Source organism: Natator depressus, chromosome 6 (assembly GCF_965152275.1).
Source record: "Natator depressus isolate rNatDep1 chromosome 6, rNatDep2.hap1, whole genome shotgun sequence".
NCBI lineage: Eukaryota > Metazoa > Chordata > Testudines > Cheloniidae > Natator > Natator depressus.
Window position 1 is genome coordinate 28,608,602 of NC_134239.1, and position 25,425 is coordinate 28,634,026.

The 25,425-nt window shown below is 40.4% G+C and overlaps 1 protein-coding gene across 1 annotated transcript; it reads left to right on the plus strand.

Annotated features, from left to right (window-relative positions):
* SPTY2D1 (SPT2 chromatin protein domain containing 1) lies at positions 1–24,299 on the plus strand. The gene is made up of 6 exons (XM_074954877.1): positions 1–208; positions 12,637–12,751; positions 13,382–14,998; positions 16,058–16,217; positions 19,055–19,132; positions 20,472–24,299. Exons 1-6 carry the CDS (start codon positions 149–151, stop codon positions 20,566–20,568), a joined length of 2,127 nt encoding a protein of 708 aa, XP_074810978.1. The 5' UTR covers positions 1–148; the 3' UTR covers positions 20,569–24,299.
* Positions 24,300–25,425: the final 1,126 nt, after the last annotated feature.

Sequence of the window (25,425 nt, forward strand, 5' to 3'; positions counted from 1 at the left end):
CCGTCAGTGTGGAGGGGCCGGAAGTGGTCGGGGGGCGGGGCTGCACTGCAGCTGGAGTGAGGCCTCCTCAGCTGGGCGGTCTGGGGCCCGTCTCGCCGCCGGCCCGTCGCTTCCCGGAGCCGCAGAGCGGGGCCAGCCTCGGGCAGACATGGATTTCCGGGAGATCCTGATGGTGGCGTCTGAGCAGCAGGGGCTGAGCGCCGTGTCGGTGAGCGCCGGCGGGGGCTCGGGGGGAGGGGGCGCTGGGGGGGGGGCTTTCGGGAGAGCTGGGGGGACCTGAGCTGGTCGGTGGGGCGAGTCGGGAGGGGGGCGCCGGTGAGAGTCGGGGGGGGAGCGGGGGGGCCACGGGCTGGGTCGGGCCTTGGATGACCCTGCCAGCCCAGAGTCCGTTGTCCGTTCCCGGGAGCCGCGCGGCGGGGGCCTTTCCAGCCACGGCTCTCGGCGCTGTGGGAGCGGAGGGGGCTTGTCCCCAGCCTGCTCTGCCCAGCTGCCCGAAATGAGACGCTCCTTCAGGTGAAATTTTCGCAGGGAGCCGCAGCTATTGGGGTGCGGGTTGGATCCTCCTTTTCGCTGGCGTTTAAAATACAGTTGACGTTTATTTGCAACGTGGGACACCGATGCAGAAAGAAAGCCCGTGCGGGAGCAGCGCCCTTCCGAGGCAGCCCCGGAGAGCTTTTCTAGCTTGGATTGCTGTGAAATGAAGCCGGCAGCTGTGGCCGGTGGAGGACTGCAGTGTGCTGGGGTTAATTTCTTTTTCTTAAAACAAAATGAATGTCAGCCTTTGTTCACTTTTACAACAAACGGAATAAAATCAGTTTTATGTGGAATTAATGTAGATTTATGGATAAAATGAGCCAATTAATGGGTACATGTGAAATCTGAACGCAGGTAGGGGGCAAGTGGCCTGGTGGTAGTACTGTGTTAGATGGTTTGGATTCCCTTGCTCCTGTCTCTGCTACCCTGGACTGGCAGGGGCTGGAATTACTTCTAACACAGTGTACCTGTTTGGAGAGGGCAAGGAACTTCTTTCTCATTTTTCAGCAGTGATCACTCCAGCCAGCTAAGGAACTTTACTGTTGCTAAATACTGTAGTGGTCTTGTCCATTCTTCAGTCAGAGCTTTGGGGTTCTGTTTCCCTGGTAACATTTGATATCTTCACTTACCTTGGTGTAAATTTTGGGGTGGAGGCATTTGTTTTTGGTATTAGTGAGGAATCGGCAGTTGCAGGAAAAACAGAACCTTTAACTTTTGTCTTGACAGGTAATTCATTTGCCTGTATGTTGTATTCTATCCCTAACACTTGATCTGTTTGTGTCTTGTAATAGTTAATGTCTTACACCTTTAAAATTACATTGTCTACTCAGTTTTCTCCTGCCATTTTAATGGAATACTTGTATTTGCTGCCTATCCTAAATAGTTGTATGTTGTTACTATACATTGTTGAAACAGCTCTCATGTTCCATGTCAGAGGGTCTATACTATTCAAGGGCCCAGTCCTGCTTCTGTTGCTTTTAATAGGTGTTTAGCCATAGCCATTGTCTTCAAAGGAAGCCGGATCAGCAGGATTTACTTGCATGATTAACTTAATTGTAGAGTGAAAAAATGCATTTCAGGTTTACAGGAGTTGAGGCTTCCCTGTCTCCCTGCACTGATACAAGTGAAATTAGTGCAACTTCTGCTTGTAGGCAAGGCCATCTGTGTTGTGTGGAGGGGCTTAGGAAGGGTTGCTGTTCTCAGTGAGATGTGCAGGGGGAACTCTGCTGTGTGGCCTTTTAGGTGCAGCTGCTAAGGTTCATAGGAGAGGCTATTTCTTGTGGGCTTCTGAAGATAGATATCTAAGGCACCCCTGTTGACTTCAAATGTAAGGGACAATGTGGTTTAGTGGGGTCTAGCAGAATAATTCCGGATTATAGAATTTACACATGCTATTGTGAGTTCTTTGCAAACCTCCAGGACAGTTAAGAACAATTTGTTTTATTTTTTTCTTTTAGAAAACCTTAAGAAATTATGTGACAAGAATGTTGAAGTTGTACAACTAAGGACTCACACTATGGAAAGTCAATTAAGTTATGGTTTCATATGCTAGGTAACTCTCCCCCTTCTGTGTATTCTCTGCAATATCTTTAATGATCACATATGGTGTATGCAATTTAATACATTTTTCTATAACCTTAGATACACAGTAATACAAGATGTTTGTGTATGCCTGAGTTTATGAAAGCCATTTGTATGAAAGGTATACAATAAACCATACTTACGCATCATACTTCATGTTAAATGTACCATACAGAGTCATTAGCAAAACTTCCTGGCATATAAAGGCCACAAATTCACAGCTACATTAGCTTTTTTCTTAGTGACTTATTCCCTGAATTTTACTCAAGGAAGGCTTATTTACTATAAATAAGTTTTTAGCATGTGAGTGTTAATGAAGACTTATAGGTCTTCGTCAGTAAAGGACAAAATGTTCCACTTTATGACAATGGGAAAAAAACAACAGGATGCTGTGCATACTCATCTGATTTGTAGAAAAGTGTATTTGTATTTTTTAGAACTAGTATGTGGTCTTTAACTTAGACTGTATTGTAGTGCATGCTCATTAGGGTCATAGATTCACTGTAGCCTTTTCCTGACTTCTGCTGCTTTAACCTTAATGTTCTTGCAACATAGTATTTTGAGTGGAATAAAGTCATTGGCAACAAGATTTTTAAAACTGGAAAACCAAAACATGTTGCTTAATGTCCCTGAGGGAATGCAGAAAGGCTGGGTATTTGAGACTGTCAATTTAAGGGCACTGGAAAGCTTGCTCTGCAGTCTTTCCCATCTATGTATCATTCGTTGGCTTCCAGACTTCAGAATCCGTCTGTGTTTCCCTACCAATCTCCTTCTTGTATTTGGAATATCGATTTGAGTGTCTTGCTGCAGTTTTCCCTTAAAATTATTGAATGCTTTCCCAATGGAATCTAGAGCAGGGATAGGCAAACTTTTTGGCCCGGGGGCGACATCGGGGTATGGAAATTGTATGGCCGGCCATGAGTGCTCATGAAATTGCAGGAGGGGATGAGGGCTCTGGCTGGGGGTGCGGGCTCTGCGGTGGAGCCAGAAATGAGGAGTTCAGGGTTTAGGAGGGGGCTCCAGGTTGGGGAGTGTGGGGTGAGGGCTCTGGGATGGGGCCGGGCCAGGGATGAGGGGTTTTGGGTGCAGAAGAGTGAGGGGGATCAGGGATGGGGCAGGCTGTTGGGGCACGGGGGGGTGAGGTCTCTAAGGTGGGGCTGGAGATGAGGGGCTTGGGGTACAAGAGGGGGCTCTGGGCTGGGATTGAGGGGTTCAGAGGGCAGGAGGAAGATCAGGGCTCTGGCAGGGGATTGGGGTACGGGGGGGGGGGGAGGGGAAAACTCGGGCAGGCTCCAGGTGGCGCCTACTGCAAGCAGCTCCCGGAAGCATGTCCCCCCTCCAGCTCCAAGGCGCTGCCAGGCAGCTCTGTGTGCTGCCCTGTCTGCAGGTGCCACCCCTGCAGCTCCCATTGGCAGGGAACTGCGGCCAATGGGAGCTGTGGGGGCAGTGCCTGTGGATGGGACGGTGCGCAGAGCTGCCTGGCCACACCTCTGCGTACTACATAGGAGCCGGAGTGGGGTCATGCTGGCTGCTTCCTGGGAGCCATGCGGAGCGGGGCAAGCCTCTGACCCAGCTCCCTGGCTGGAGCACAGGAGCAGGGCAAACCCCCGACACTGCTCCCTGGCGGGAGTTGAGGGCCAGATTAAATGGTTTGATGGGCCGGATGTGGCCTGCGGGCCGTAGTTTGCCCACTTCTGATCTAGAGCCTCTGAGTCCCAGGCTTTTGAACTCTATGCAACAATTCAGAGAGGAGCGGCTGTAATTGGGTCTAGCATAGAGACAGCTTGGCTCCAATCTGGGCCATAAATTGTTATTTTAAGAGGAGCAATTAAGGTGGAGTTGGAATGCTGAAGTTGGGTGGGCAGCCTGCCTTGAAACTGGAACAAAAACACTACTTTCTGGTTCGTCAGCCAGAACATTTGATCAGTCATTCAACATCCTTTTCTGGGTGCATAACTGGTATTGGTTCTACATATATGTTTGAATTTAAATGTGATTTTAGTAGAAAAGGTTTATAATTGCTTCATCCTATTAAGTTTCTAAGGAGTTGCCCTTTGCTAGAAGCCAAAGTGATGTTCTCTATCACTTATTTATATAAAAGGTTATCTGTGTGAAAGTTCACTAAATTTGTCGTTATCAAAAGAAAAATATGTTTAGTTAAAAACAGTGACAGTATAACAAATTACAAATCCTGTTTGCCAACTAATGGTGCTACATGGCTGGTGATTAGGCAGTCATCAAAAGCTTCAGTGGCACAATAAGATTGCCAAAGAGAGTCATAGGCTGAACATCCAGCCAGACTGTCTTAAGGACTTAGCTAAAGATAATTGGTGTGGTACTTGAGCTGCCAGGAGGCTGTGTCCCTTTGGAATTTGCATTGATGATGGGGAATGATAGTATTGCATCATGTCCCAGTAAAATTGTAGATCTGTTCATTTCCCCATAGAAAACCAAGTTCAGAAATAATAAAAAATGTTGTAAGTAGTGATTTAATTCAGAGAGTATTCCCATTACAAGGTAAGGGATATGTTGGCTTTTTTTCTTTTTTTTTTTTTTTAAAGAAAACGCCTTGTAAAGTTATCCGTAAATACAACCATGAGTATATACACCTGGCTAATGAGCTTATTAGGCAGATGTTGCCAAAAGTTTCCATAAGAGCTGCAGAAAAGTGATATGCCCCTTGTGGTGCAGCTGCGAGCACATTTTTACCTGTCTTGTAGATATGATGCTGTACAGTGGTTTCAGTACTATATATTCAGTATTCTGCTCCAGCACAGGTTTCTAGTGTGACCTTGGGCAGGTCACTTAGGCCCAGATCCTCGAAAGTATTTAAGCGCTTAACTTCCATCTATGCCAATGGAATTTAGGAACCTAAATACCTTTCAGGATTTGGGCATTAGTACCTTGATTGTGCACCATATTAATCGATGGGAGTTTTACCATTGACTTCAGTGGGTGCAGGATTAAACTCTTGTCTCCATTTCCCCATTTGTGATAAGTGGAGACTTCTCTACTTCACAGGGGTGTTCTTTGGCTTAATGGAGATCAAGTACTTTGAGATATTTGGATGGAAGGTACTACAAAAGTGCAAAATATTGAATATGCAAAATAAAATTATAAACATTTTAACACGCACTTTGAGAATAGTTACAACTAAAATCACCCCTTTATCTAGTTCTGTACTCTGGCTGCTGCCAGGAACCTCTCATCAGTAACTGTACTGCTTTCACATAAGACAGTGCTTTTCAACCTTTTTTCATTTGTGGACCTCTAAAAAATTTAAAATGGAGGTGTGGACCCCTTTGGAAATCTTAGACATAGTCTGTCAACCCCCAGGTTGAAAACCATTGTTCTCTGGTAATGAAAACCTTTCACAGACTCCTTAGAGATAGTCTGCAGACCCCAGGTTGAAATCCACTGACAAAGGAGATATCTTCTACTTCTGATGAAGGGCCAATCCTTATTATAGAGAATTTATAAAACACAGCAATTAGAAACCTGAAAGAGAATAGCACTTAAATCTCGTGGAGGTCACTCAAAACTGAAACAACTTTCCTCCAGACCTGCACTAATTGAAGAGATGTTATTTTATGGTAAACCAGACTTAGGTATGTGGTAAGTGAGTAAATTGAACCGTGTGGACTAATGCTGATGGATCTAAATGGGTGTAGTGCAAATTGAATGTTGAAGAAGTAGCCTCCGGTGGAATTTGCAGACACACGGCTGTCAGTAACATGGTTTATATTGCACCATTATAAAAGCCCCGTCCCTATAAAATTTCTTTCTGTGGCTGAGAAGTAGCACCAATGCACGAACAGCTATGAACAGATCTAGCCAACAGAGCTTATAACCCAAAGTGTATCCTTGAAAAAGGCTATGAGCAGTTGAAGACTCAAAAGATCTACTGGTGCTCATTGGAATATGTATTACCTCCTCTAATGGGCAGTGGAAACTTTGGGCATGTCATTTCTGCATATGAAATATGAAGATTGGACATGATGTAGAGTAAAAACATGACACACCTATCCACAGTTATTCCACACATACATGGATTCATGTAACTGCATCTCACCTCATAAACCAGAGCCTAGATATACCATTCTATTAGACCAACTTCCATATGATAATGGGCAAGCCATAGGATGTGGTACAAAATGCTGGTCTGGACTGAAAGGTTTTTTTTGTTTGTTTGTTTTTTAAACTCTAAGCTTGATTTTCTTTCATAACTGAGCTCTAGGGTCCGGCAGAGTCTGTGACAAAAATGTGTATGTAGGGATCTGACTTTTAATTTTTTTGTATTAATCTCTTGCTATGTAAAAGACCAACACAATCAAGGGGAAATAACTATATGGAGGGAACAGTGAAACTTGCTATTGATAAATGTTGTCAAACGCATAGAGTAAGCAGGAAAATATTTTTTCTGTGATCATTTTTAGCTACCATAATTAGTTTTATGAAAATAACATGTATAAAATGGTCAGACTGATTTTTTTTTTTTTTTTTTGGTTGTCCCTGTAAGCAAAGACATTCAAGACTCTGGTCAAGGAAATTTTCCAAATCAACATCAACTTCGAGGTTTTTGAATAGTTTACCTCAGTGGTTCTCAGCCCTGGGGGTACACACAGGTTTTCCAGGGGGTACATCAACTCATTTAGATCAGTGGTTTTTAAACTTTTTTTCTGGCCACCCAGTTGAAGAAAATTGCTGATGCCCGTGACCCAGCGGAGCTGGGAATGAGGGGTTTGAGGTGTGGGAAGGGGACCCTGGGCTGGGGCAGGAGTTTGGGGCGCAGGAGGGGGTTCTAGGTTTGAGGGGGGGGCTCAGGACTGTGGCAGGGGTTTGGGGTGCAGTAGGGGGTCACCGCTCTGCCCTGGGGATGCAGGCTCTGGGATGCGGCCAGGAATGAGGGGTTTGGGATGCAGGAAGGTGCTCCGGGTTTGCAGGGAGCTCAGGGCAGAGGATTGGGGCGTGGGCTTACCCCCAGCGGCTCCTGGTCAGCGGCGCAGGGGGGGTGCTAAGGCAGGCTTCCTGTCTGTCCAGTGACTGCACTGCGCTGTGGAAGCGGCCAGCAGCAGGTCCTTCTCCTGGGCAGGGGGGCTACAGGGCTCTCCTTACTTCTTGCCTGCAGGCACTGCTCCCCCCCAGCTCCGCTCCTATTGGCCAGTTCCCGGCCAGTGGGAGTGCGGAGCCGGTGCTTGGGGCGGGGGTAACGCATGGAGTCCCTTGGGCACCCCGTCTCCTCCCCCACGCTTAGGAGCCGGACCTGCTGCTGGCTGCTTCCGGGGCACAGCGCAGTGTCGGAGCAGGTAGGGACTAGCCTGCCTTAGCTGGGCAGCTCCGCCAACCAGACTTTTAATAGCCTGGTCAGCAATGCTGACCAGAGCCACCGCCACCCAGTCCCTTCCGTTCTGCGACCCAGTTCTGGGTCGCAACCCACGGTTTGAAAACCACTGATCTAGATATTTGTCTAGTTTTACCACAGGCTACATAAAAAAAAACACTAGCAAAGTCAGTACAAACTAAAATTTCATGCAGACAATGACTTGTTTATACTGCTCTGTATACTATACACTGAAATGTAAGTACAATATTTATATTCCAGTTGATTTATTTTATAATTATATGGTAAAAATTAGAAAGAGAGCAGTTTTTCGGTAATAGTGTGCTGTCACTTTTGTATTTTTATTTCTGATTTTGTAAACAAGTAGATTTTAAGTGAGGTGAAACTTGGGAGTTCGCAAAACAAGTCAGACTCCTGGAAGAGATACAGTAGTCTGGAAAGGTTGAGAGCAACTGGTTTACCTTATTGGTTTGAGTAGTGCTCAAATTGCTTTTGTTTTTTTCAGTTTTAAAAATTGTTTTTTAGCTATTCGAATTGTATTTTATCCTTCATGTTTTCTGAGATTATGGTTGAGAGATTACAACTATTTTTAAAAATTAATAAACTTGTGCTACGAACACCTTAAATTAATAACTAGGAGTAATTTTTGAAATTTTTCTCTCTTCTACCTTGTTTACCTTTTGCATTTCATTCATCTTGTTCAGCCAAAATAGACTTTTTCTGGTTTCAGAATGCCATTGTTGAGTTGGAGACAGTGCAAGGGAATGGTTAAAAAGAAACAAACCATTCATTCTAATTTTTTCAAGTTATGAAACATTTCTATTAATATTGGATTTTGTAATAACTATACTAAAGCTAAATTTTCAGTCTGAACTACCTGACTCTTTAGTATGAGCACCAGAAGACCTGTCCCTGAATCAAGACCTTATAGTTTCTTTTGTAGAGAAAAGGTGCTATGTTACGAAGGAAATTTAAAACCAAAAAAAGTTTTGGCCATAATCAATAAGCAGCTATATTTATGAGCTGCAACTTTGACACTTCTAGCTCCTGCTAGCCAAGGCATTTTAATATTTGCACCGAAATCACCCATATGGTAGTCTAACATTTATTACTTGTCATCCACCAGGTTAAGCCCAGTAGATCCCAGATCTTTAGCTTTCTAAATGAATCACGGGGTTTTTTCCAGCATAGAGAAAATTCTGCTGGTTTGATGGTCTAGTTGTAGCTCAGAATGCTATGTAGAGTGCTTAACTGTGGGACTCCAGTGCAGTCTCATTCGTGGACAAACAAGGTCTGAAAACACTTAGTCCTCAAACAGCTCCTCCACTTCGTTCTGGGGCACAGTAAGCTAATTTCAGAGGGAGCCACATCCAGCTTGCTTGTGGCTGGTAGGGGTTGGTTGGCTGTGGGCAGAATTCAGGAAGGATGAGGTAAAAATGAGCATCCTCTGAGCATGGAGGAGGATGGTGGGGGAGCGAATATCTTCTACCAATAGAGCTCATTGATGGGATGAATAATTTTTTCAATATTTTAAGGCACACAGTGTACAGTTGAGAACAGGTGCTTCGAACGCCCAGAGGATGAGCCTTGATAACGTATCTTATATTTTGTGAGAAAGCAAAGCCAATGTGGTACATTTTAGCAATATTTAGCCATGGAGCTGCTATCAGTTGCTACCCTGAGAGATAATCGGTGTTTACAGTTTGAGAAGCACACGGTTCCAGGATAGCTTGACCTGCTCTTTTCTAAAGGCTGTTTCTCCATTCCTTTGACAAACTTTCTGATAACTGTGTGAAACTTGATTGGTGTAGCTGCTGCTTATTAGATTAAAAAGTAAAATGTTCAAGCTTATCTTGTCTGTCATTCCAGGAAACTGATGTTGGAGTAGCTCACAGTTTAGACTAATCATTGAATGATGGTTCTGGAACAGCTTTGTGCTTCAGACCAACCATTCATTTTTTAAACAGAGGCTAAACTTATAAACCTATTCTGGTTATTCATTTAATGATGCTTACAAACAGTTTGAAGAAAATACTTTTTGGAACAGAACTAGTGATTCGTAACGTGAGAAATACTGTAAATAATTTGAGCAGTGTTTGGTAGTTGCATCTTCAAGATCAGATAGAAATGACGTTTCGAAAGCTTCCTTGCCTGGGAAAGACTAATTTTAAAAAATATTACTGTTTACTCTTGTTACAAGTTCACACACAAATGGTGTTTAGAGGGGTTGCTTGTAGAGCTGCTTATTCACCAGAAAGCAGTGTATTTTGCTGTATTATAATACAGTGCTCAAAAATGCTTCTCTAACGCTTAATTTCTTTATAAGCCTTTCTAATGTGATGGATCATTCTGCATTTGGCCCTGCTGTATGTGAAGCATTTTTTGCCAAGAGGTCCTCCTGTACAAAACTCTTAAACAAAATTTCCTTTTTGTACATTCATTTTTTAAAATCATTTGTAGAAATCGAATGATAAATTTTCAAATGTAAATTTTCTGTTGGTGAAATGTGTTATCAGCTTTAGGAATGAAATCATCCACAGAGCAAGACTATAACCCGGTAGTAGCAGTGCAGGGTTCTCTAAACTGCTCACCAGGGTGCGTCAACCTTGTTCTGTAAGGATTGCCTCTAAGAACGAGAGGGTAGTTCAGTCTTTGTCTTTTCAGTTTTAGGTCTAACGTCTGAAACTGTCAACAGAAAGATCAGTCTTGATGATGTATAAATATCTGTCCAATAAGCAGTGGACTGAAGGTGCCAACTCATTTCCCATAGACCTCTGAAGAATTGTTATATGGCAATATTTTCACCCACTACAAACATGGGCTGGATTTCAACCAAAAACCCAGATGTGAAAAACTTCATATCCCAGTTCAGATCCCCTGAACTGTTTAGTTCCCCGGACAGTTTATTTTGTACCTAATAGCAAAGCTGAACAACTAACAAAACTGCTGTTGGTGCCTTTCGAATGAAGGGCCCAACCCTGGAAATCTTTACTCTCTCTAGTTGTCCTTACTAATATGATTAGTCCCACGGATTTCAATTGCAAGGGCAAAGGATTGTTGTTTGTGTGAGTTAACTACTCAAAGGAGTAAGGGGTTTGCAAGAAGTCCTCAGATTGTGAAGATACGTTTTATGTGTAGACATATCTATCAGTAGATACATTCAGGTTGTGGAAAGCTCTTTAACTTGATGCTGAATGTCAAGTTTTGCTACTGAAATGAGATTGTGGTTTTTTTAGTTTTGCTTTAGCAATTTCAGGAATTACTAAAAGGCAACTTTTAAACAGCTGCTACAGGAGCCTTGCAGCTGGTGTTCTAAGACCCAGTTTTGGCTTAGTGCTTAGTAGAAATGATCTTCTGAATCTTGAATCTTAGTATATACATATTTGTTTTAACACAAGCTTGTATTTTTATATAAAACACGCAAAGCATTTGTGTTGGTATGTTGCAGTCTTCATCAGAAATTAGAGCTGAAAAACTACAGTTGGACATATACTTAAGTATGTGTAAAATTACACTGCTAACCAGTTTTTCTACCTCCAAGGTATTTGGGCATAGATTTCTTTTTCCAGATGTTATCCAGTAAAATTATTTCTTAAATTAAGTGTCTTGGTGGTGCTATTTGTTGAATGAGACTAGCCAGTGATGGTGTGTTTCAGCACACTACCAGCTGTAGGAATACTTATGGTTTCATATATGGCAGAATTTCAGCTCATTTCCCCAGGCAGTTCTTTCAAATGGGGGGGAATCTCAAAGTTTTAGAGCAATTTTGTTTCACCTAGCTGTCCAATTAGCTAAAGGCTTTTGCTTATTAGCATAAAGGAAGATATACATGTTCTAAAATTACCTTTCTTAGGGTTCTCCCAGCTGCTTTTGGATTTAACTAATTTCCCCTATTTCCATTCTTATCCATTGTCACCTTTGCTTCCTTCTCTAACCCTTTTTAGTTTGAAGCCTCTTTTATATGAGGGAAGAAGTTCCAGTAATCCCCAATTCTCTCCTTTTTACTTCTTCCACTCCTTGAAAGTTCTGTGTGATAGTAACCACTTAAGTCAAAGGGCTTGACTGCTGTCACACTGGAACTGAAATAACTACATCAGTTTCACACCTTTAATTATGTTAGAGGAAATCTTTGTGTGGACACATATTTTGGATTAAGAGTATCCTATTTGGATGTAATGCAAATTGATTATTTTTACCAAATTAAATTACATCCAAAGAAATTATGCTTAATCTGACATTAGGGTTCACACACAGATTTGCATCAAAAATAACTAATCATATAAAATAGAGCCAATGTAGTTATATTGATTCTAGTTTGTATGCAGGCAGACAAGGAAAGCTGGATGAAGCCTGTAAACTCTTCCCATCTGCAAAGGGGGGAGTCATGCAAGAGTGAGGTGTATTACCTCACTCTCCAGACAAAGGCTTGTGTGATGTTTGTGGTACTCCTTTCCCCTACTGGGCCGGGGAGTGTAGAGCTGCATTTGGGTCCGTTGTAATGGCTGTTTCTACTAGACCACTGGTGTGGCTATTGCACACGTTTTCAATCTCCCCTCCTTTTTCTCTTCATCCCTTCTGATTCTCTTCTGTCCTCTCTTTGGGTCCATTTCCTCCTTTCTGGTTCCTTGTCCTTTTTATGCCCAGAATGGCTCCTTTGCTGTGACTTTTGTACATAGGGCCTGTTCCTGTGCAATGCAGAGCCGCCTCATTTCTTGTTAAAGTCTGTTGCTTAATGAATATTGCCTTTCATTGTTAACCTATTTAAAGCCAGATAAATCCCTGTTACTGTGGCTTTGTCTACACTAGCACTTTTGTCAGCAAAACTTTTGTTGGTCAGGGGTCTGAAAAAACACACCCCTGACTGACATAAATTTCATCGACAAAAGCACCAGTGTGACCTGCGCCATGTTGGCAGGAGAGCGTCTCCTGCCGACATAGCTACCGCCGTTCATTGGCGGTGGTTTAATTATGCCAGCAGAAGAGCTCTCTCCTGCTGGCATAGAGAGGCTGCACAGGAGACTTCACAGCTGCGCAGGTACAGTGTTACAGCTGTGCTGCTATAAAGTCCGTAGTGTAGATAGCCTAAACTTCTCATTGACTGTGATTTTCCCACTTAGTAAAAACAGCTATAAATATTAAGACCTTTGTTTTCTTCTGATCAATTTGCTTTCTCTTTGCAGAAAAGATACAGTTTGGCAGTAGGCCCTCCCAAAAAAGATCCAAAAGTCAAAGGTGTCCATTCTGCAGCAGTGCAAGCTTTTCTGAGACGGAAAGAAGAAGAAAATAGGGGAAAAGGTACCTGTTAAAGTTGTTCAGAGTATTCCCTACTGGAGAACAACTTCTTCAGTGACTCTGTTTGGGACATTTTTACCCTACTCCTTACGTGCCTTTGAATATTATTGTTATAGATCCCCACGCTTTGGAATGTCCTTTCATAATTCCTGCAGAGTCAGAACCACTGTAGAGCAGGGCTGCGCATGTTCTCCTTTGTGAATCCAAATGTTTGCTCAACAGCACTTCTGCACTCGTTGTCAAAGCAGCCAGAATGGACTAATAGCATGAACCAGGAGAGGGCACAAGGAATTGTTCTGAACTTTTGTACAGCTTTTAATATTGAAAAAACTATATTTAACAGTGTCTGAAAGTAACAAAAAGCCAGGATTCCTGTGTTTACGTCAGAACATTGTGCCTTTAAAAATTAGATACGCTAACCCCGTCTGGATTAATTTTAAATCTTTTGGCTATAGACTTTATTCAGACCATTGGTGTTTTTAAGTTGTGTGTACGTTCCCTATAGTTGTTGTTATGCAGACTGAACTGTAGCCATGTTCTTCATAATATTTACTTAACCCTTCTGGAATTCTTTATCTCCAGAAATTTAGATTAGACATGACTGAAAAATCTTTTCCTGATATTCTTTTACAGAACTAGAGGCAAAAAGGAAGAAGGAGGAACTTCTAGCTAAGCGTATTGAACTGAAACATGACCGAAAAGCAAGAGCTATGGCTTCACGGACTAAGGACAACTTTTATGGCTATAATGGCATTCCTATTGAAGAGAAGCCTAAAAAGAGGCAGACTTGTGAAAGTGTTGATCGATGCACAGATGCAGAATATATGACAGAAGATGAGACAGAGCAATTTGAATACAGTCAGACTGAATCTGAGCATGAACCAGAAGAATATGAAGAGAAACCATCCAAAGCTGCAGTGAAACCAAAGGCACTTCCCAAAAGTGCTCCTACCCCTATGAACTTTGTAGATCTTCTGAGGCTCGCTGAAAAAAAACAGTATGAACCAGTAGAAATAAAAGTAGTGAAAAAGACAGAAGAAAGGCCAAGAACAGCAGAAGAATTGAGAGAGAGAGAATTTTTGGACCGGAAAAACAAAAAAGGGGAAACCCAAAAAGAGAAAAAAAAACCTGAAAAGGAGATTAAGAATGTAACTGCATCAAGTTCTTCAAATAAAGTGTTTTCTCATAAAGAGTTTATAAACGCAAAGCTCAGTAAAAACTCAGTGGATAAACATTCCTCTTCAAAAGGCAGCTTCCCCTCTCAGTGTGGCGCTGATAAGAAATCCAGTGGGCCTGTGTTTAGCAACAAACATGCAAGGTCATCATCTTCCTCCAAATCCAGTCAAGTGGAAAAAGCAAAAGTTACACAAAATGGATCTTTAAAAAGGTCATCGAGTGGCATCCATAGTAAATCTTCAGTCAATGGAGTAGGAAAATTTGGGTCAAGCTCCCATGGGTCAAGCTCAAAAGCACCTGCTAATGGGGCTCAGAAACTACAGTCTACTAAAGAACTTAGTCTGAAAAAATCTTCTTCTGTCCATACAAAACTGGGTAGTGCAGCACCCCCTCAGCATGAAATTGTTAAAAATTCCAGCTCTGGGAGGCCGGGGAGCAGTGGGGGGACGGGCGGGACCGGGCGGCCGGGGAGCAGTGCGGGGACCAGGCGGCCGGGGAGCAGTGCAGGGATGGGCAGGCCGCCCAGCAGTGCAGGGACGGGTGGTCCTGGGTGGCTGGGGAGCAGTGCGGGGATGGATAGGCCAGGGAGCAGTGCAGGAACGGGCAGGCCTGGGCAGCTGCCCAGCAGTGCAGGGACGGGCGGGCCCGGGCGGCCAGGGAGCAGGGCGGGAACGGGCGGGCCTGGGCGGCCGGGGAGCAGTGCGGGGACGGGTGGGCCCGGACGGCCGGGGAACAGTGCGGGATTAGGCAGGCCGGGGAGCAGTGCGGGAACAGGCGGGCCTGGGCGGCTGCCCAGCAATGCAGGAAAAGGTGGGCCAGGGCGGCCGGGGAGCAGTGCGGGGACGGGCGGGCCCGGGCGGCTGGGGAGCAGTGTGGGTACAGGACCTGGAAAATCAGTCAATTCAAGCATGGGACCTGGGCGACCAGGCAGTGGCTCAGTTGCACCTCCAAAACCTAAGTGCACTGTTGTATCAGAAACAATTTCATCTAAAAATCTAGTCTCCAGACCAAGTAATGCACAAATGAATGGAACGAGACCTCCTCCAGGGCATAGACCAGTGTTTCATCCACAAGGTATGCTGTTTTCAGCAAATAATGTTTTGTGTTATAAATAAGTTTCATGCATTACTTGTTCCACACTTCTGAGGTTGAAGTTGATCAGAATTGCCAGTGAGGTTGTAGATAGATTTTTCTAAGTGTATCTGATAGCCAGAATGGCATTCTGAAGAGTGCCACTAAATAGCAGTATGACTTTCTCTCCCCTTGCTGCTCATTGCAATATTTCTTTCCTCTTCACCTAACACGTACACCCAAGAAAATAAGATCCTTAGATAGGTGAGGTCTTTTCCAGGGAAAAAGAACAAAATTAATAAATAGAAAGGAAGGAGGGAGGAGTCCAACTAGCCAAAAAAATGTAATTAGGTCTTTTCAGGTAACTTTTATAACCACAAGCTACTTTTTAAGGGTAGGTGGGTGAGTGGCCAAAGGGGAGAGAAATGAAGGATTCCTGAGGCCAGGTGTCATTTAAAATAGTGAAGAATTAATTAAATTTTAATAGTGCCTTCTGTTCAAAGATCTCAAAGTACTTCATAAACATTAGGCCCCACAACAAACCTGTGAAGTATGCTTAGTAAGTGTTGTCTGGATTTATTCCACCTTGTTGCCATGGGGAAGTGAAGTTTTAAAAAAAAATCTTTGCAGTTGTAAATGGGATAGCACTTTTGCAAACCAGTATAGTTGAAATTCCATGGTTGAGCAAGTATGCAGGCATAAATTTACCTTTCATTCTGGCAGTTCCTCTGGGATGCAGTTGACTGTAACGATGGGAAACTTGTCTTGTACATGTAGCTTAGAGGAAATATTTCCTCTTGCTGAGACTCTTGGAATGTCCAAATCAGTTGGTTTTTTAAAAAACTCAGTCTTGCAGCCCAGAGCTGCAAATTGTACCTCAAATAATAGATATATCTGCACAGAGTCCAGTGAAATCATTTATTTATCAAGAAGAAGAAGAGGGGAGAGAAGTAATGGGGAAAAGCATAAATAGAAAAATAATAAAAATCATTTCAGTAGTGAAGATTATTTTGTAACACATGAGTTACAGAAGTCGTAAATATTTTTACTCTTTCTCTTTAGGTCTTCCAAGGCCTTCTCTTCCACCTATAAGTTATAAAAGACAAATAGAAGATGATGAGGAATATGATTCTGAAATGGATGATTTCATTGATGATGAAGGGCAACCCCAGGAAGAAATATCAAAACATATTCGAGAAATATTTGGCTATGATCGGAATAAGTAAGAGAAATTAAGATGTAACAATATTTTCATGTCCTACATTAATTTTGTTTGACCAGCTCTTTTCTTCTGAAACTGTAAATTGTTAAACACTTAGTGTTGCACCCAACATAGGGGAATTCTTTGTTCGACCTTGTTCTAACAGGCAAGAACTGATCACAGAACTAAAAATTAATGGTAGCTTAGTTACAAGTGATCATGACTTGATCACATTTATAATGTGCAAGCAGAAGAAAGTCCAACCAGTAGAGTGAGTGTGTGTGTGTGTGTGTATATACTTATATCCATATATATACTTGATGCTTTAACAGAGCCAACTTTACAAAGCTGAAAACAATTATGAGCCAAATCAGCTGGAAGGAAGAATTTAATCAGAAAAAATGTGAATGATAATTGATGATCATTTAAAAACATCTTAGTAAATGCTCCAATATCCACAATTCAGCAACTGAGGTGGAAGGTCATGCTGGTTAAAAAAAAAAACAATCTGATTTAGAGGGGAAGTGAAGGCAATAAAAAAAAAATATAACAAATGGAAGAAAGGAGATGTTGACAGTGATGAATGTAAATTGAAAGTTAGGAATTGCAGAAAATTGATAGGTTTCAGAGTAGCAGCCGTGTTAGTCTGTATTCGCAAAAAGAAAAGGAGTACTTGTGGCACCTTAGAGACTAACCAATTTATTTGAGCATAAGCTTTTGTGCATCTGATGAAGTGAGCTACAGCTCATGAAAGCTTATGCTCAAATAAATTGGTTAGTCTCTAAGGTGCCACAAGTCCTCCTTTTCTTTTTGAGAAAATTGATAATGGAAGTAAAGGGACACAAGGAAAAATCTATAGCCAGCATAATTAAGGACAATAAGAAGGACTTTTAAAAATATGTTGGAAACAAAAAGAATCCCCTGACAATGTTATTGGTTTAATACTAGATGGAAATGGTAGAATTATCAATAATCAGAAAAGACAGAAGGGTTCAATAAATATTCCTGTTCTGTATTTGGGGGTAAAACAGATGTTATAGTCTAATCACATAGTGATTACGTGCTTTCCATTCCACAAGTATTTTTGGAGAGTGTTAAACAGAAGCTACTAAAGTTAAACATTATTAAATCAGCAGGTCCAGATAACTGCCATCCAAGACTTTTAAAAAAGCTGGCTGAGGAGCTCACTGGATTATTAATGTTGATTTTCAATAAGTCTTGGGGCATTGGTCAAGGTCCGGAAGATGAGGAGAAAGCTGATGATCTGTCAAGTTTTAAAAAGGATAAATGGGATGTCCTGGGTAATTATAGGCCTGGCAGCCTGATGTGGGTCCCAGGCAAGATAGTGGAGTGGCTGATATGGGTCTTGATTAATAAACACTTAAAGGAGGGTAATGTAATTAATGCAAATCAACATGGCTTTATGGCAAATAGAGCCTATCAAACTGACTTGATATCTCTTTTTTTCATGAGATTACAAGTTTGGTTGATAAAAGTAATAGATTTGCATAATATATTCAGACTTCTGTAAGGCGTTAGACGAAGTACTGCATGATGTTTTGATTAAAAACTAGAATGATATAAAAGTTTGTGGTAATAGAACATAAATGACGAAATTATCAATTCTTCACGTTGCCGTATGTGATACCTGACAATATGTATTTCCAGCCCTGTGGTATTTAATGCCTTCTATGGAAGCCTGTAAGTCTCTCTTCTAAATATTTATGCTATATTCAACATTATAGTATCTTGTTGCCTAAGGGTAAAGCTCTGTAGCTAGCTCTTCAATTTGTGTTAACTGTTCTGTCAGATGGTCAAACCTCTGATATATTTGTTGCATAGAGCAATAAACATATGTACACACTGACCAAGAAATGAAACCTTTTATTTTCCTCGTTTCGTACTCTGCCTCCTTTCTTAAGGTATATTTTTAAACGTAATGATATTTCAAAAACCTCAGTTTTTCTTGATAAAACAATATTTTCTTTGGCACAGTGTGGCAACCCTAATAGAGTTGCCATGTAAGCATAACCCACCGTATGAATTAATTAGTTTGAATAGTATCAGGCGAACACTTTTGACCTGAAGATTTGTGAAGCAGAAGTATTATCCTCTTCTGCTTGCAATTGTTCTTCCACAGCTGTCTTACCAATCAGTATGGCTGTCATTAAAATATCATGACTATTCAACCACAAGAGGTGACCCCCCTCAAACTGTTGAATTGTGTGAAGGAGGAAGCAGTTGCCTACTTGGTTTCTACTTGACTTCCATTTGTCTTTTTTTGGTGGATGAGAAGGAAGGTGGGCAACTAAACAGTCCAAAGTCCTAGGTAAGAAAAAGAGCAAAACTATTCAAATAAGAGACTAAAAAAACCTGGCATACTGTCAAGTGCTTTTCTTTTACAATGTTGGTCTTGTGGCTCAAAGACTAAATCATACGGATACATTTGTTAGTTTTTAATGAAGAATACTAGGAAGGATTTCAGTCTTTTCCGTATTATGCTGTTACGGACACCTGGACCTTCAACAGCAGGTCTGATATAGTTAGCACTGCAACAGAAACTAAATGGAATGGGCCATGTCAAGTGTCAGATGTGCTGCATAGGACAGGACACGCTTTCTGTAATTCACTATTGAACATGCGTTAACAAATACTCGGTTAAGTAAGTTAAAGTATGTTTATTATTCAGTGGGTTAAAACTTGATTTTAATTTTTTGGAGAAATGTAATTGGGTATATATCAGGATAATCTTTTTAAAAAAACATGCCTATTCATAATTCAGCCATATATATTAGTATTGACTAGCTCTAATTTTTGTTTCTAATTATATTGGATTAAATATAAGTATTTGCTTTCAGATATAAAGATGAAAGTGATTATGCCTTACGTTACATGGAGAGCAGCTGGAAAGAGCAACAGAAAGAGGAAGCCAGGAGGTATGAATTAGATTTAAGTTTTGGTAGCAAGAATTTTCTTCTCCTTACTACTGTACTAGAATCTTTAAGTCATGCAGCTGAGTTAAAATGGACATTTGTCAGGTGAAATCTGGTCCTAAATATAAGCTTTGTGAAAACAGGCTTACATACAACTTAAGGCCAAATATCTTTCCTAAGTGTCTTATAGTACCAGTCAAAAAATGTTAACAAACCTTGTGGTTTATCACTTAAATATTGTAGAATTTTGCTAATTCTTGAGAGCTGGAAAAAGGAATTGACTAGTAAATGCATGTATAAACAGTGTCCAGACACAGAAATGCAAGTATACTAATAATAAAATAGTGAAAAATAAAGCAGATTTTTGAATTTCAGTCATGCATATCTGGGGCCTCTCTTCAGTGGCAATATGACACAGACCAGCAGTCTGTAGTAGATTATTTTCTGCATGGTTTGAAGAGGAATGTGGTGCAGTTATAAAATCTGCTCAGTGTTTTACCCCAGCTACTGAGTACCAGGACTCAAATATAGAGACATTTACAGAAGTTTCCTGTTTCCATTATTGGGCTTTTACATTGTCCTTTAAAAGGTGTGTTATGTATTGCATACTCGCAGCTTCTCACCAAGGTTGGCCAGTAGGTCTTGATTGCTTCCCCAGGTACAGCTACTTGAGCTGTAGCTCACGAAAGCTTATGCTCAAATAAATTGGTTAGTCTCTAAGGTGCCACAAGTCCTCCTTTTCTTTTTGCAAATACTTACTAACACAGCTGTTACTCTGAAATCTTCTCACAAAGTTAGTCAGCCTGCAATATGGAGTTACAGGGACCAACTGTCCAATCAATTACTTGAATGCTGCACAGCAGTTGCTGTTCACCAGGCTGTGTGATTGGGACCCTGAAACGAGGGTTTTTCAGTGTTGATCATCTGGCTCCCTGTTTAATTGAAAAACCTGTTTTTGAAGGTTTTAGGTGCTCCCCTTAAAAGTCTAAGGAAAGAGTGGTATTAATTGTAAAGCACCTGCGCAAAATATCTTTCTCTCTACCCCAAAATGCTTTTAACCAAATATCCTAGGCTTGTTGTGCACCCTTGAAGTGGAGAGAGATCTTTGTAACCCAACAAACCTAAAATTCTGGGTACCTTGCAGCTTTCATTTAAAAAGAAAAATAATGTCTTAAGCCAAACTTCAAATATTTGAATACTTGGTGTATTTATTACTTTAATTTAAACTCTAAATTTGGGTTAGTTACTTTTTCTACATGAAAAGGAGAGCAGGAGTTGTACACGTTAATGTCTCCTGGGTAGTAGTAGTGTAAAGGATTTGATATCTTCTCTTATTTGGCAGTTTGAGACTTGGTGTCCAAGAGGACCTAGAAGAGCTGAGACGTGAAGAGGAGGAATTGAAACGTAAGAGGCAGGCAAAGAAGCTGAGGACACGTTAACTGATTTACACTGGTTTTGTTCTGTTTTTCTACTATCCTGGTCACCCCTTTGCCTCCATATTTCAGCTCCTCGTATAGTACAACTTTAGTTTTTATTTGCTTATTGGTGAGCAAGAAAATATGTAAAGGGAGGAAAGGGCATAGAAAAACAAGGCTTTAGTTTGACCCTAAAATATTTATTTTTAATACTTGCCAGGGTTAATTTTTTACAAAAAGAAACTAATGCAGATTTTTGGAATAAAAGCTATTAATTAGTTTCCATTGACTAAATTAGTTCAAAATGCCAGCAGAAATATTGACTAACTATGCACTGGCTTGCAAGATTTATGTGGGCCCATACACCAGTAAATCAGACTTGCATTCTTCATTTGACATGTGGAAAAAAAAAAAAGATGAATGCCATTTATGTTCCTTAGTTATTTTTGAGAGATAAAAGTACTGCTTTGTGTCTTAAATCTCCTGAGTTAGGATCCCTCAAAATATTGAAATATCATCTTCTGTTCAAAATAGCTTGGTTGTAAATTTCAGCCATTGTTTAAAGCAATAAAATGATGTTTTTCTGATTTGAGAACCTTGTGTCTTAACAAAAATAGTAATTAAACAGAAGAACTTTCGATTTCTAAAAAAATGCTTGTCATTCATTATACCTTGCATTTAGCAGTGTGACCAAGATTACATTGGCGTTTTTTATGTCTGGAATGTCCGTGCCAACCGATTTCAGTAAAACACAAATAATAAACCTTTTTCCTGGAAAATAGGAATTTGCAGCGTTTGTATATAACTAGTGCTTTTTGGCTCAAGCAAATGCTAAGGAATTTTTTTCTGCCCTGTAAATCTTAAAATTGGTTTTACAGTTTCATCTCTTTTTACATATTGAGTGTACAGTACACTTTTATGTTTTTTCTTGCATTAAAAATCAGGTTTTTAAAATATGAAGCAGTTATTTATGCAAGCAGTTCCAAAGTCTGGAAGAGTACATGAGAATTAAGTTGTGTGAAATACAGAATTTTCAGATTTTTTTTATGATCAAGCCAAGATGCATTTGCAATTCCTCTGTGATATCAAATAACTTTGCAGTTGTCATCCTGAATTTAACTAGTGAATACTTCTGATTTAATTTTAGCGAACCAAAAATTTAAATGTAATGAGTATCAAGAGAGTTCTGCCCTCTATTTTGATGCCCATATTGCACCTTTATGTCAAGCTATGCACTACAAGGATAAGTTTCCTCTCAGAAAATAAGCATGTAAACAATACGCACAGGGTTCATCTAAATCTGCAGAGATTGCACTCTAGGTTCACAGCCCTAATCTAATGATGCATTACTTTTTATCCCCCCATGCTACCACAGTGTGTGGTCTCATCAAAAAGCCTGTATCACTACTCTACTCTGCTTCAAGCATTAGCTCTCCATTAGTAGTACTTCTGCCATTCGATACTTAACCTGTTGCTAACCTCTAATGCTAGAAGCATTTGGCAAAGTGTTACAAGGTTATTGGGGGTAAGTGGAAGAGACTGGCCAAGGAATAAGGAAGAGGTGGGGGAAGAGAAATTGCATGCGAAATGAGTAGATACACAAGGAAGGAGGGAACTTAGCCTCTCAGAGAGCATTTCATGTCATTGCTGCCTCCAGAAACACCAATTCTGGCATCAAAGTGGAAGGACCAATATTGGCAGCAGGTGACCTGACTCGTAAGGAAAAAGGGGGCATTGTCCCTATTATAAACTGTTTTGGCAGTGGTGTAGCATTCCATCTTTTCAATACATTGCTAAAATGAATGAACCCTTTGAATAGTTGTTACAGGTTTGTGTAGTAGTAATTGACAGATACCCAAATGAAGGTAATTACCAGTGCGCCTCTGTATTTTTTTAAAAACTGTGTATATTGAATAACATAAAAATTGGTCCATCTCTATTGTACCTGCTCAATATACATATATATATAATATATTTGAGATGATGCAAGATACTGTAACCTGATTGGTTGATTATTTACATGTCATTGTATGTTTGCTCTGCTTAATGAGACCAACTGAATTGTTTGTTCTAGAATTATCCACTCAAGACAATGACTGAATGTTGGGACCATGACCAAGTTGCTGTTCATTTTTTTAAACTGAATTGAACCTCTAGGTCTTTCTCAGCCCAGATTACTATATTAGCCCCAAACAATAATCTGAATTGTTGAAAAAAACTTCGGAAATGAAAACGTATTCACTGTTCGATCCACTGACATTTTCAAACGTGTATATTAGAAAATGACACTTCTAAAATATTCAGTTTAGAGCTAAATCTGCATTTCAGATAAAAATAGGTGAAATAAAGCCCTGATTATCCTTTTTTTACTTATGTACTTGGCAGAGATATGCTGTAATTAACCACTATTACAAGATTAGTTCAACTCTTTAATCTTGAAAGCACTGTGTTGTCATTTGTCTTGTACAATATGACTGGAATATCATCTCCATTGCCAACCTTCCTCAAACACAGTACACCTTGTGCTGTATTTGTTTCCTCATAAAATAATAATTGTTTAAATTTTTTTTGATATTTCATATAGAAATTTAATTCATCTTTGCAGTCAGGAAATACTTTCTCATAGCTAGTATGGGTTACTAATGATTTTTCAAACTTTGTACAGGTTACTATATTTTAATTAACATGTCTTTGTACATTTACTGCATTCTTACTGCTTGTAAATCAGCTAGGAAAGTACTAAAAATATTTTATATCCAAAAATCTGTTTACTCTCTACCAGATAATTAATTTTATTTTGTTAATGTCGTCAATATCTGATGACTCTTCAAAAGACTTTCAAGTAAAAAACAAACAACAACAACAAAACACTGCCTATTCCTGTTTATAAGAATTACATGTTAAGCCAGTGACGTTCATCATAATTAAATGGTTTTTTTTTTTTTGGTTTTTAGATTTTTAATTCAGTGTTTGAAGATGTGCCTTTTTTTTACTAAATTGGGTGTAAAAAATCTATTCATGAATGTAGGAGTTTAAAAAAGTAAAGGTTAGTCTGTTTCTGCTATCACGGATGACAGATCCTTTCAACTTGATAGTCTGAAATGATTAGTTTTCATAAAACCCTTCCAGGTCAGGCTTTAACTGCACAGTTACAGTAGCTATTTCTTTACCTGTATTACTAAAAGAAATTAAAGGCACTTTGTATTCGACTTTTTGAAAATGTTTTGTATTTACAATTCAGCTGTGCTTACACATCACAGCACTGTCCGGAGGTCAGGGTAGTGCATATCACAGGAAGCCTTAGTGTGCAATTCTGTCCTGTGCTTTAAAGTAGAAATCTTTCAAAGTATATGAAATCTCCTCACTGGAGTCTGGAATTATTTTTGTGTAAACCCCAAAATTGTGCAGGAAAACTTTTTTTTTTTCATTTTGAAACTTAATTAGTATCTGAAGCATATTTCCCAATACAGCAGGAGACCAAAACAGAGAGAGAAAATATATGGAGGGAGACTGGTGTTTAAATTGTGATGAATATACTTGACTTTTATTTATTCTGGTGAGTGTGATGCAATATTGAATTGTCAGTGTGTAATTGAATGCTTTCTGTTTTAGCCTCTGATTTTCTTTGGGGGTTTCATTTGTGCACAATGTCTTTTTACACAATGTGACAAATCAGGTAAAAACTTACATAGCTTAACTGTTTTCTGGGTGCTGGCAAGAAAGTGTATACTTTTGCACATGCAGAGTGCAGATAAGTTTTGCATATGTATATAATAAATTACAGGTATTAAACATTTTATTTATATTTGTCATTGGTTTGCATTAATTTATATAAGATTTATACTATTTTTTTTCCTCCCAGACTCCTTACAGGATACTAGGTGAGCCCCAGTTGCCCTGAAGGGGAAGAAAAAAGTGATCACAAGTGCTCATATAGCCAACCTCAATGTATGAAAATCTAGCAGGGTAACTCAGCCATTCAGGAAAGCAAATTTTGAGACTGCACAGTGACAGGCCATCCCTCCACTCAGTGCTGACTCCATCCTTATGCCCAACATATTTATAATGAGACTTTTTGCCTCGTTTTGCTGACAAGAATGGGACCCACAGGGGGAATTGTAGGAACAGTGTGCCATGCACAGTTTCAGGTCTGATTATGACAAACTTTTTGTCCTGTTACTGACCTGCTTCTGAAATAGAAAAGATTTGGAGCCTGTTTCTCCATTGCCTCATCCCTCATGGTTGTTCTCTTCTATGAAAATTGGGTGTAAATCAGTACCATTCTGATTTGGTAGCAATTTGCATTCCTTGCATGAGGGTAAATGAATACACAGGGTGCAAGGTAGTGGAAATCAGGCCATCTGCTTCCCTTTTTTGGGAGAACAGAATGGGTTAGTGCTTTTGGGGTACACTTAGAAGCAGAAACTTATTCCAGGGGCGATCATATTTTAATATTAATACCTTGTTTTGCTTTGAAGCTGTGGTTTTTCCAGGTTTTGTTTCCTTTTCTGCCTCTTAACTGCAACTTAATTTATTTAAAATAATTTGTCAGATTTCTTGATCACTAGATTCTTGGATACACTGAGCATATTACATTGTAATTTTGTCTTTGTGCAGGATGTAATTAGTTTCCTAGGGTAACTGGGCCTATTAATGTCAAGCCTTCCCTGCCTGTGTCTGGCTTTTTATGGCTACAGTCAGCGGCTTTCCTCAGAACAGATCTGGTTCTTAGGTTGCCTTTGGAAACTTCATTCACAGCTCTCTGCACTGGTGTCAGCTGAACTGTTTCCATCCTCTCCCAACTGACTCCCTCCCTCCACCTTCCCCCCCCCCCCCATTTCCTCCAGATTGGTAAGTTTTTCAGGTCAGCCCATGCATTTC